The 13471-nt window shown below is 42.0% G+C and overlaps 1 protein-coding gene across 1 annotated transcript; it reads right to left on the bottom strand.

Annotated features, from left to right (window-relative positions):
- Positions 1-381: 381 nt before the first annotated feature.
- On the bottom strand, positions 382-12645 carry LOC123942668 (p53 apoptosis effector related to PMP22). The gene is made up of 3 exons (XM_046006742.1): positions 12267-12645; positions 3405-3545; positions 382-1860 (listed from the first exon to the last, which is right to left on the bottom strand). Exons 1-3 carry the CDS (start codon positions 12478-12480, stop codon positions 1634-1636), a joined length of 582 nt encoding a protein of 193 aa, XP_045862698.1. The 5' UTR covers positions 12481-12645; the 3' UTR covers positions 382-1633.
- Positions 12646-13471: the final 826 nt, after the last annotated feature.

Below are 13471 nucleotides of genomic sequence, written 5' to 3'. Positions count from 1 at the left end.
TGAGTGGAAGAAGATCCCATTTCAAACAGGAAGATGAGAGAAGAATGAACTTTGCTAAGCCATACAAACATTCCCTGGCATCTACACCTATGAGAAGTCTCTTAGGCCATTTCCCTCTGGTGGTACCACTGGATAGAGGCTGTATGGGATCTGTGTGCTGGGTATTGGTCATTGAGGAAGAAGTCCAGGGAGCAGACTCCCTGAATCCATGAAAGTCCCTTCGAACATTAACCTAAAATAAGCAAGATCCTTCAAGTTAAGAAAAAGCTACTTTTCATTTTATCCCATGTTCTTATTATTTTGCCCCATCCAAAGCATCTTTTAAAAATTCCCTTCCCCAGAACTGAAAAAGGAAAAAAAGCAAGACCAAAAACTACAAACTAGGAACAAGATTAAACACCTGGTTTATTGGGAAAAATTCATAATGAAAACTGCAATTGCTTATCCTGCAACTTACAAAATAATAATTTGATATATAAAATGAATTGGTTTTCACTATGTAAATACAAATGGTAAAAAAAAAAAAATCATAGTCAATACAACATATCCTCTATATGCCATTCAGAGAAATCTCACATCCCTGAATTCTGTATGTCTTACATCAGGTATTTTGTATCTCTTTTTCCAAGGAAGACCAGGTTTGTAACTACATTGAAGGTGTTGTTTACAACTGCAATCTACCAGAAGCTGTGTCTATATGATTAGAGTCCAGCCAAACCTGAGATGAACAATTCAAGCCACTTCCTCTCCTTCGGCTGTTTTAATGACACTTTGTGAGAGGAATGGAGCTCCGAAAGCTTTACTAAACCATTGGTTCATGCCCATCAGTCATGATGAATTAGACCTACATACTAGAATCCATCTACTGTGTTCCTGAACATATAGACACAAAAGAATACAGATTTATTAATACAGCATTTTCCCACACCCCAACCCTATAAACCACTTTAAAAGAAAAAAATTCATCTTAACATTTCACTACATAAGGAAGCCTTAATAATGCTGCAGGCTTTGGCTATGAAAGAATACTTTCCTAGTTGCCATATCATGGTAACAGAAAGCTTCACAAAAAGATCAGGATATTAGTTAGAAATTCTCACAAACAATATGCATTTAGGAAGCTATTTCGCTTCTTTAAATAGGTGAAGGCTTGGAAAATATTTATTTTTTTGCATTTCTTTTAGGATATTTGGTCACTGACAATTTTTACTAATGTCTCTCTCTTCTCGTTGGCTCTTAATGGACCCAGTCCATTCCACCTTGGAAAAGTAGAAACTTGATCAGGTCAGTCCTATCTTTGAAGCCTTCTCATTTTTGCCTTATACAGTGGTTACATTTCATATTCATATTCTTTTACAAATGTCGTATAAATGGTATTTATAGATATAAGGGGATATCGGCATATTATAGGTCATTAGTCTAAAGAAGTAAGCTTTGTTTACAAAATATATATAAAAGATGAATATGAAACTGTAACACCATTTAAGAAATATTTTCCCCCAAATTATTTTAGCATTGACTAGTTTAATGAGATGAACACTGCCCACAAAATGGGTTCAAAGGATGCTGGAGAAGGCAGTTTCTTGCTCTGGGATCCATTTTGGCAGCAGTGATCTTCTGCTCACTCCCCGCCTTAGGCAGATGTGTAGAAGTACCTGGGCTTGGCATTACCCAAAAGGTCATCTTCATAGTTGGGAAGGCAACAGAAGAAGAAGGCACAGCCGATCAGGATGATCGTGGCTGCCCACCCAAAACCATAGGCCCAGTTGTAGATGTAAGTGACAGCAGGGTTGGCATGAAGGTTGAAGGTCTGGGTGTACTTCACAGGGTAAATTACCAGGGAGATGATCTGGAATACAGCTAAAGGTAAGAAAAACATCCCAAAGTGAATACAAATGCACAAATGAATGCATGGGAACAACAGGTCAACTCCCTCTTCCACAACTGGTTTTTGGCTTTAAATAAGTGTTAAATCCACTTCCTGTCAATGAAAGGGACTTGGGGGGGGGCTATTCGTCATGAGCCAAAACACATTATTGACTCTTGTATGTCAGAGACCTGGTACTGAGCAGAATGCTGATTATATGAAACACAGACGGAAGGCAATTAGAGAGCCCCTCTTTAGTACCTGTGTAAGCATTGTGTTTACTAAAGTAAAAAGTGCAAAACTATGGTGTACCACTGAAAGCAGGGTGGTAGGTTTTCATCTTGGTATTTCCTGTGCCAAACACAGTAAATATTTTCAGGGCTAGCAAAAATAATATATATACACCTACACACGTGTGCGCACACACACACACACACACACACACACACACATATTTGACTACTGATATTTAACAGTACATGATTGGAATATTCATTTAATAAATGAGTAACTGAATGAATCAAGCCAATGATGTGAATGATCAACAGAGAAACATCAGGAAAGCCTGCAGAGGAGGCGAGAATCTGAGGAGTAAATAGAAAGGGAGAGATGGAGGTCAGAGGGAACAGCATTCCAGGCTGGGGTAAGAGAAACACAGAAGTGTTTCTCTTGGGGGAATGTAAGGAAGATCTAAGAAAGAAAACACAGGTCAAGAAGACTCCTACTCTCTTGGGCATTAGAGTCACCCTATTACAATTACTATTAATCATATTAGCACTTTAAGCAACTTTAAAAATAAGAACTTGATTAAATTGACTTTTTTTCTTTTTTCATGAACATGCATAACTCCATGGAGCTATAATGAGCACACACATGCTATGTTGTGCTCTGTATTCTTTTCACATCACATTTCCCATGTCTGTTGCCACGTCATAGGGCAGGAACACATTTTCACTCTGTAACATTAAGACACTAAGTCTACACCAAGCGGTGCCAACCGGCTGTGTGAGATCCCTAGTTCTGGTATTCCATTAATAAATGTTCACTCTGACCACACCCACCTGCATCACTAAATCTCCCATGCTGCAGAATCAGCAATATGATACAAGTTCCGGACCTGGCCCCTCCTAAGGTCTCCTGTCCCACTGCAGAAAAACTGTCTAAGACCCGCCACATCATAAGATTGTAACATTCCTTCTATAAGCAAAACGGCCTCAGCATGGGGCTCACAGGAGGACAGCCCTGGGGCCACAATGGAAACAGTGCAGTGAGTCAGCCCTGTGTCAGCTCTGGTCCCTCAAAGCAGGGGTGTCACTGGACATGGACGTGGGGTCACACAGCATGGACGGGGAACATGGGGTACTGCCTGAGACACAGGAGGAAAGGGACCTACACCTAAAAGCCCATGTCTCCGTTACTTCTGCGCATGGTGATACATCTCCTGACAACAGACTCGGAAGTGTAGTTGTCAAGGATTGTGGGTTGGATAGTACTACAGTGAGGTCTACTGAAGGTAAGAATGAAGAACCTGTCTTACCAGCCAGGGCCAGGAGGCCTCCAATCACTCTGAGAAAGACGAGCATCTGGGGTCCGCAGAGGGCAAAGAAGGACAGGATGAAACAGATCACCAGGATGATAAAGCCACAGAAGAGCATGGCGGCTGCTGCCCTTCCCCACGCTGTAAGAGAAAAGAAATGAATAAGACACACAGGCCACATTTAAAAATCACCTATCAAAGTATCAATAGACAATAGAAGTTTGGTTTGTTTTTTTTTCATTTTCTACTACTTATATTTGGTAGAAAGACATTGTTTTTGACGGGAATTAAGCATCTCCATATCTCAAGGGAAGAACAGGCAATTCATATGGAGGGCATTAATATCTTGCTTGTGGTAATACCTTCTCCCCTCAGACTTGGGGCAAATGTTTCTTGCTCTGAAATGAAAGTCAGAATTCATTCAACTCTTTCTCATGTAATAAAGAGGCCATATAAACAGGTATATTTAAAAGGCTCTCTCCTTCCCCTCCCTACGCTCATGCTCTCTCTCACTCTCACTCTCTTGTGCTCTCTCAAATAAATAAAATATTTTAAAAAATAAAATAAAAGGTTCATGCAAGTCCTAACATAACATATAATAAACAACACTTTTGGTATTGAACAATTAAGTTATAATCTCTTTAGGAAATGGTTCAAATACCTTCAAAAAGATCTTTGTTTTGTATTAATGTTTGGTTCTGTGCCAAAATAATCATTGAAAAGCGTACTTATGACTAAGCAGAGAGGTGCACTAAAGTGATTTAATTATAAAGAAGCTGTGATTTTTATAATAAGTTTAGGTATAAACATATCCCATTGTTTGTCTAAATGTTAACTCCTGAAGTATTCAGAATTTATAGCACGAGAGTTCTTAATAATGGATAGGACTCTTAAAAACTATCAGGATGAAGTGAAAATTGAGTTCTGGTTTTGAAAATCTGCGTGGGCACCTCCAGTCCTGTATTGTTCTACCTTCAGCCCGCGGAAGTAGGAGAGCCATGATACCCAGCTAACAATTCCAGTCAATAATTCCCGTTGTGCAACCTGCACTGATTTCAAAAATCTCTTCCAACACAACCTGCTTTCTAGAGGGCTTAACTGACATTGATGATGTAATTGCCCTGGCCAGGCACTGTGCTAAGAACTAGACATGCATTCACTAAATCTTCACAATAACTTTTAATGTCTTTTTTTTTTTTTTCTAAGAGAGGGAGGCGGAGGAGGAGCAGATGAAGGGGAAAGAAAATCTTAAGCAGGTTCCAGGCTGACTGCAGAGTCTGATGTGGGGCTCCCTCTGACGACCCTGAGATCATGAACTGAGCCTAAATCAAGGGTCAGACGCTTAACCAACTGAGTCACCCAGACACCCCCACAATACACTTTAAAGGTTCATACTACCATCATTTCTTTACTGGGGCACCCGGCTGGCTCAGTTGGTGGAGCATGGGACCTTTGATCTCAGGGTTGTAAGTTCAAGCCCCACGTTGGGTGTAGAGATTACTTAAAAATTTTTAAAATCTTTATCATCATTTCTTTAGAAATGAGCATATACTAAGGCTTTGAAAGTTCAAATGACCTGCCCATTGTCACATAGCAATTGCCACTGTGAGTGGTTCAGGCAGAGTTTGATTCCCAACCTGGCTAAATCCAAAACATGACTCTTCTCAGATATGTAATTTATATCCCATAAAATTCATTCTTTCAAATATATAATTCAGGGGTCTCTACTATATCCACAAGGTGGTGCAACCTTCACCGCTTACAATTCCAAAATTTTCATCACCCCCAAAAGAAGCCCCATATGCATTAGAGGTCATTCACCATTCTCCCCTTCCTCCAGCTTCCAGCAACAATTAATCTAGTTTCTGTCTCTGTCAGTTTGCCTTTTTTTTTTTTATGACTACCACCAATCATTACACTCAACTAAATCCAACTATTAAATTCAAAGAAGCAGATACTGATTTTTCCTTTTGAGTTCACAGGTTACAAACCACAATAAAAGGTGACATCTTCATAGGCATGCAGAGGAATGCAAACGTTGGGAAAAACTGCATAGCAGAATGTGAATTTTCAATAACAACAATAAAACTTCCTAACAAGGAACATATTTTGATAACCAAATTTTGACAGTCACAGATTAAGGTTTTGTAAGTATAGCTAAATAAGTCGTGCATGATGTAGCCTCGAAGAGTAACATCAATAATTACTCCTATTTATTTGGGGAAGATGAATACAGACTATTGCTATTACTACTCCTTCTAATGTGATAGCTGAGGTGTAATTTACAGTAGTTTGAAGTACTTGAAAGAAATTAAGAAAACAGTAAGCCAGCTCACCTAACCTGAAACCAACAGGTGAGCACAAACAGAAATACAGCCCATGTTAAGCACCTGGCCTATGCTATGTGAAATAATTCAGTCGTGGCTTGTTTGCTTAACATGCTGAGTCTAAAGAAAATCAAAATGGCAAGTTAAGTGGCTTCTTGTCTTGAGAAAGGCTTCTCTGGAAGTAGAAGGCATGTAACCTGCTCCTACAGCATGGGAACACCCAGAATGAGTCACTTAACTATCACTGAAGACCCAGATCTTGGCACGGTTTTGAAGATCTGGCTGATGAATACCAAGTAAGATGACCTGCCTTCTCATATCAATGACTATGTTGCTGTAAAATGATGAGATGGACCCTCCCAGGTCTGAGCAGGGTCAGCCCAGCCCAATATTGTGCCCGAGAAGGGGACCAACAGCCATGTAAACTTAGATCTTGGCAAATCTCCATGACATACATTTTGAAAAGCTGAGATAAGTCTGTACCCCCAAGTACCTTTGGTCTCACCTAATTACCCAGAATGAGCTTAATACCTGCAAATTTACCCAACCCTTTGGGGAACTATTTATATTTTTATATTATACCATGATCTAAATTATACCGTTATCTACCAACCCCAACAGAAAAACATCATTTTTTTAAAAAACTTGTCCATGACTGAACAGACAGATGGTCTTTGGCTCTTCAAAGGCAGAATGTGTTTCTTCATTGTGAAGACAAGTCTGTCCACCATTATTATTTTATATGCAAATTGTATTGCCTTTCCTAAATGTGGTTTGTGATAGAGGGCGGGGAGGATTCTTGTTCTCAATTAGCACTCTCTGAACAGAGACCACAAATCATGTAGGACTCCAGGTAACCAGATGCCGTGTCTCTGTGCAGGAATGGTTTCTGTTTGTTCTGCCCCCTTAAGGGAAGATGAATTTGGTGTTATATATGATTTGTTATGTCCTAATTTTTTTTTTCTAAGTGCCATTTGGAGAAGTTCCTATTATCAAAGAAACCAGCGGCCTTATAAATCCACTTGTAAATAAGATTCATTAAAGATCCATTTGGATGAAGAACAGCTTACCTAGTTTTGCCATCACTTGCAAAGATTAAACCTTAAATCAACACTAATGGTCACTGAAGAAATTCTGATTTTTTCCTAGGAAATGCTTTTAAGCTTTTTGTATGAGAAAAATGCTGTATCTTTTTTCCAGTGATGACATGTGAAAACACAATGTTACAAGTCAAATACAGCTAGGAAAAGCCCAGTGAGGTCAACTGATAAGAGAGGAGACAAATAAATAAATAGGTAGACAGTAGAAATAAATAAATACCTTGAATACCAAGCTAGAAACCATTAACCAAACTGAAGCTTGTGGCGGGTGGCGGGGGGCGGGGGGGACAACCAACAACAAAAAAAACTGTAAGATGAGAGCACTATTAATATTTTTAGTATTGTGAGCAACATTTTGCAGACTGTCACTAACCGTTCCTCCAAAGTTAGTTTTTCTTTTAATGGATTTGCTACATTCTTCAGTAGATTTACACATGGCCACCATACCCTGACCAGAACAGTCTGGCCTAGCCCCTTACTTAGCGTCCTGCAGACACCAACCTGCCGCCCAATTTGAGTAGGGTTCCTTTCCAGAACAGATTCAGCTATTAATAGTACAAAGGCCCTACCTAGTAAGTCTGAGAACGGGTCAGATCTCATACTGGTTGTATAGGGTTCTTTATGTCAGATTCTTTAGGTCATAGAACTGAAAACTGGATAAAATCATGGGTGAAAAAAATTAAAAAGTTAAAGATAACCCATGGGTGGAGTATATATGCAAAAAGACCGGGGTGTGTCCGATGAGGAGGTAATGGGCAGGAACACAGGCTGGGGCCTCTGAAACTGGAAAGCATTTACAAATCGCGTGGCTCTCTTGTGAAATATCAACCTTCCAGGTGATGCTGATGCCCCTAATCTGGACACGGTGATTTGCAAAAATTGAGAGGACAACTTATCACAGGCCTCCAAAAAAATCTACATCGAAAAAGCGATTTTGCAGAAGCTTTAGAAGGCAGTAAAGCAAGGTCAAGGTCCCATGGGATGGCATCCAGCTAGTGTGAGATTCTTCACATGCTCCGCATTTTCTCCGGAAACTGAGCCTGATGATAACTACTTACCACTGGGTTTTTACAGAACCGTGATACGTTCTCTCTTTATGGTCTTCTTATAAAATCTCAGCGGGGAAACCACCCTACCCAGGAAGATGTGAACACAGGGATTTGTACCCTGAACATAGACAAGATAACTAGCAGGGAATCGGGGAGCAATCCTCACAGACTTGAAAGTGGGTCAGATGAAAAAGGCTGGGAAGTAGCATTTACGTGGAAGCATACTCGAGCTCCATCAGTACAAGCCAAGTACTTTTAGACAGATAGCAGCGTCCAGAGAACTGAATTAAGTTGTGAACAAAGGGAAGAGGCTTAGCTTGTCGTGGGTGGTGTTGATGAGCACAGACTTTGGTGAAAGCTTGAACAGGTGTGCTCTTACGTTCTTTTATTATAGCCTGGGAGTCTGTGTCCGCTAGCAGGGAGAAAACAAGTTATGCCATTTAAAGGGAGTGAGGCTCCCAGGCAGTTCCGGCTAAATGAAGCCAGTGGGCCACTCATTGGTTCCCACACATCTGGATCTTATAAATCAATATAAATTTATATTTTTTAATTATGAAAATCAATTGAGTAGCCAATTTTTTATTTTGCTGTGTAAAAACCATGAACATCCACCCATAGTGAATAATCTGTACATGAATGCCTAATTTCATAAAACCGTAACATTTCTATACCTCACCCTGCCTCCCCGTCAAAGGGTCTCACGAGCCTAATCTCAACATGAAGTCCTTTAAGTTGAATTTAGCCCAATATAAACCTATTCCCTTTGTGCTTATCTTTCTCATTTCCTGTACATTTAAAAACCATAGGGCTAAATGATCTAAAAATATGTCCTATAATACTCTGATTCCTGAACTTACCTAAGACTGATTTCATGTAAAAGCAAAACAAACCAAAAAACAAACAAACAAACAGAAAACAGAAAACAGCACATTCAATGCACTGTGCCGTATTCAAAGGCGTCTGGTAAAAAGGAAGCTCTGTACTTGTGAGGCAGGCACTCTAACTGAGCTGCCCTGGGTCCCCACGGCCATTCCTGGCGCATAGACATCACCCTTAGTCTCCACCCTGACAAGTAGGTGCCTGCTTGGGATTTGAAATCTGTATCACTGATATTTAAAATAACCTCCTGATGTATTTTTTTCTTAAAACTGGAGAAGAAAGGGTGCTGGCAGAACAAAAACAGGATGCATGAACATGCATGCAAATCCAAGTTTGCATTTTATGTACCGGTGAAATCGGACCAATCATCGCAATGCTCTCTTCCTGTCTGGACAAATATAAATGTGAGATTCTCTCCATGCTCTACATGCTCATGATTTTGTTTAAAAATTAAATGGGTATTTGTGAAACTGGGTATTTCTGTAGTTGTTAATATCATGTAAAAGCAAATATTCAGGGGATAATTTAGTTCAATTATGAGGGAAAATGAGGTGATGTAACAATCTGAAATTCTTTTAAAAAACCGTCGATAACTCTGCGGAATATAATATTCTGCATTTTACATAGTTCTAATGGGTAATATCATGTTCTGCATTTTACAGAGTTCTAAGAAACTATTTCCCTTTACAAAAATGTCTCTATTATTAGTATTATTGCCAAGACTTGCCAGAAATAATCCATGCTTTTAATATCAAAATGAACACACTAATGTTATGAATATCAATTAATAGAAAGAGATGGTCAAGCACTTTGTAATAAAAAGGTATACTTTCTTAATAGTATTTACTCAATGTAAATCACAACATTTACACTCTAGTACATATCAAGAAGTTTTTTAAGAGTCGATACACACATTCAATCATATATATTAAGATATTATTTGATTTTATGTTAAGATTTTATTTATTTATTTGACAGAGAGAGTCACAGCGAGAGAGTGAACACAAGCAGGGGGACTGGTAGAGGGAGAAGCAGGCTTCCTGCTGAGCAGAGAGCCTGACGTAGGGCTGATCCCAGGACCCTGTGATCAGGACCTGAGCCGAAGGCAGATGCTTAACAAATGAGCCACCCAGGCACCCCTAAGATATCATTTTAATTAGAGCCATCCACCTTATTCCTTATTGTGTTTATACATATGCGGGAGTGTGTATAAACTGCTTACTACATTTTAGAGAAATCTCCTGTAAACATATTGTTTTCCAACCCAAAAAGCCTCCTGGTTATCTGAGAATCTCCAAAGTTAGAGATGCCTAGAAAATCGCCCTACAGTGTAGGAATACACAATTTCGATATTTGTGAAGCAAAACTAGCCAATAGTCAATGGCAGAAAATGAAGTTTAAGTATAATAAACACTCAACTCATCCATCTCAGGTGGACCTCTCTTTGGGGGGTTCACATCTATATCCTTCTTCCCACAGACGAATAATGACAGTGGATCCTGGATTCATGATTTGATTCTAGGTCTTGCACAAAAACTTCGTCTAACGTGTCACTGACACATACTTATCTTTGCAAAGGTCATAGGAGTAACTTAATTGGGATGTTAAAGCCACCACCCACTTAACGAACATCAGTCTTGCTGCATCATAAAGGTAGCAATAGATTTTTTTAACTTGGAAAACTGAACTTTACCGAAGACCAATTTCTACATCAATTTGAAACATATTTTATACACTGGATCAGCGTCGCGTTTACACTTAAAAGAGTTAATGCTTTAGACTTCTAATTAAAAAATGAAACCAACAAAACCTGTTTATTCCCTTCCATATACAAAGCTCAAGACACCACACCCTACGAAGGTGAGCTCATCTTGCCAGTCAAGAAAAATAAAAACTGTATTGTAGTGAGTTTCCCAAGAGGGCTGGAGTCACAGCCAGAGCCTTGCAGGCCAGATCATGTCCCAGCAATAGCGCTGCTGCTAGTGGTTCCACCAGCTCCTCTTCTTCCTGTGGTGCACTAAGTTGACTTCATATGCGGGGGATTGCAGAGTGCTCTTTGGGTCTGTACTAGTCTTTGTTCTGAAGTATGATTAACAAGTCTGTTTAAAAACACACCTGTTGAAGCAGTCCTGTTAAGTTTCCCTACAAGAGACTGAGCTCCAATGCGTTTTAACTAAAAGATACAGATACATTACTTCGAAGATATTAATTGCCTTTTAAAACCTAAAAGATCTGAGATAATAGAAACACTGGCAGGCGCTTTATTTGTTTTAAGAGAGGAAAAACACGGACGTTAAGGAAAGGAGAAATTCCATGCAGTCTTTACATTTTATTAGTTGCTAATGAGGACCATGCCTCCCTTTGCGGGAAAGCTCATAGTGGGAATTTCCAAACAGTCCACAGTAGATAAGATACAGCACCAAGCTCTGGATAGGGGCCCCCAGAACCACAAATAAACACTGTGTTTGGAAGCCGTGTGCCACTTCAGAGTAAAGAATCAAATCAATGGTCCTAGGAAGGGAATGAGAAATGGCAGGGTAGCCTTCTTTCTGAGTTTAAAACTATTAAATTCAGTTGCTAAGGCCCATTCAGTAGCATTTAGCTTTAAGTTTGGATTATGCTCATACTGAAACCCTCCTCTCCCGCACCCCAGGCAAACACTGCTAATCACAATAGATCCCTGCTGTTCTTCCCCACTATCCTAAGAAGGGAGTGGCAGCAGACAGAACTGTGCTCCTCTCCAGTCCTGCCTATTACGTAGAACACCCAGGCTTGCCCCCACGCTGGAAAAATAAAATACTCGATCTGCACTATATTAAATTTTTCAACTCCGGTTCCTTTTGCTGGTGTGGAAGATGTGTTTGCTGTGTCGATTTCAAATCAGATTAAAATAAGTAAGTTTTTCTAAACAACAATGGCGGACTTAAGTCAAAAAGACACCCCCTAAAGCTAACAAAAACTAGCCTGCTGCTTAAAAATACTGCGGTCCCTCTTGAAATCATGACTGCTAACACTTGGATGGAAAGGGCCTTTTTAATGGAAGAGTTGCTTTCACTTAGTTCCGGTTAAACGATACACCGACCTTGGGGAAGGCACATATTTTAATATTTTATTTTAATCTCATGAGGAATCAGAGGAAGAGGTGTAATGGTAAGAGAGTTCAGTAGGTCTTCAAGAAAATAGTTTGTTCATTGTATTTCCTCGCCTAAACCTTTTCCACGGCTGAAAATCTCTTGCACCTAACAGACAAACCCTACACGAAACATAGTTTGAACTAGGGCCGTTTTCGCTCCAGTGTTGGGTCTGGTTTTGGCCACTCAAAGCTGCTACTGCTTTCCTCTGTTCAGGTCGGATGCCTGAACCTAAGTTCTAAACACACTCCTCCCCACCCCACTGCAACCACTCACTACCGCTGCCCCAGTTCAGTCCTTTCACTTGGGGCGGTTTCCGAAAGAGGCGAAGGCCCAGCCGCAGCCCGGAGGGCTTCCCGGAGGCGGCGGCACTCACCGTACTCCATGAGGCTCTGACAGCCATCGTCGTAGGACCCGCTGCCGCCGCCCTCATGGAAGCATCGCCACCACAGCGAGGACGTCTGGATGTGGTCGCTCGACTGCAGCCAGCCGCGGCCGGCCAGCGCGATGATGTCGAAGGCGATGGCGCTGAGCAGCAGCAGGGGCAGGATCCACCTGCAGCGCTCGCAGGCCAGGCCGCAGCGCAGCATCTCGACGGTGGCGGCGCGGAGGAGAGGAGCGCGCGGGGCTCGGACGCCGCGGAGACTGGCCCGCGAGTGCAGGCAGTGCGACAAAAGGGAAGAGGCCGCAGGGAGGCGGCTCCCGGGAGGACGCGGCTCGGGGCGCCCGGGCCCCACCTAGATTCCGGTGACTCACCGCCCGGACCTGCCCGGCCGGCCCGGGTGCGCGCGGGGAGAGGCGGGGCAGGGCTCGGGTTACACGGGGCGTGGGGGAGCCTAACCGCCCGCGCCCGGCCTGGAGCGGCGGGGCGCCCCGCCCGGCTAGGGATGGGGTCCGGGGGGCCGGGCTGCAGCCGCCCGCGCCTCCTTGCCTCCCCACTGCCTCATTTCCCGCTTTCTGGAGCCTCTCACGCCAAATGTGGTTTTCACAGTGCCTCACCGGGTGCTCGTTTTAATCCGTGCAAACCAGCTAAATATTCAGTCTCTGCTGTCGGATAATGGTCTGACTTTAAACAATCCCATATTGGGGCACCTGGGTGGCTCAGTGGGTTAAAGCCTCTGCCTTCGGCTCAGGTCATGATCCCAGGGTCCTGTGATTGAGCCCCGCATTGGGCTCTCTGCTTGGCAAGGAGCCTGCCTCCCCCTCTCTCTGTGCCTGCCTCTCTGCCTACTTGTGATTTCTGTCTGTCAAATAAATAAATAATATAAAAAAATAAATAAATAAACAATCCCATATTTAAGTTTCAAGCAGTTTGAGATGGGTGTTCACGTTGTACCTGTGTGTCAATGCCGCACTGCGTTTGAACGTGTGTGCGCAACCCAGGAGCCGGTCCCTGAACTTCCTAGGCAGAGGTGGCCACTTCCTCCGGGGCTGCACCTTTGTACCTTGTACCGTAGCTCACTTCATACTCTTATCTGCTTATGTACCCGCCTAACCTGCTGGGTCTGGAGCTCTTTGCCAGCAGAGGCCATGTTTTATTTATCTGTGTATCCCTGGTGTCTAGCACTGTGTCTGGATGTT

Source organism: Meles meles, chromosome 5 (assembly GCF_922984935.1).
Source record: "Meles meles chromosome 5, mMelMel3.1 paternal haplotype, whole genome shotgun sequence".
Lineage (NCBI taxonomy): Eukaryota > Metazoa > Chordata > Mammalia > Carnivora > Mustelidae > Meles > Meles meles.
The sequence above is the reverse complement of the archived record's forward strand: the minus strand, read 5'-3'. Positions and strand labels throughout refer to the sequence as shown.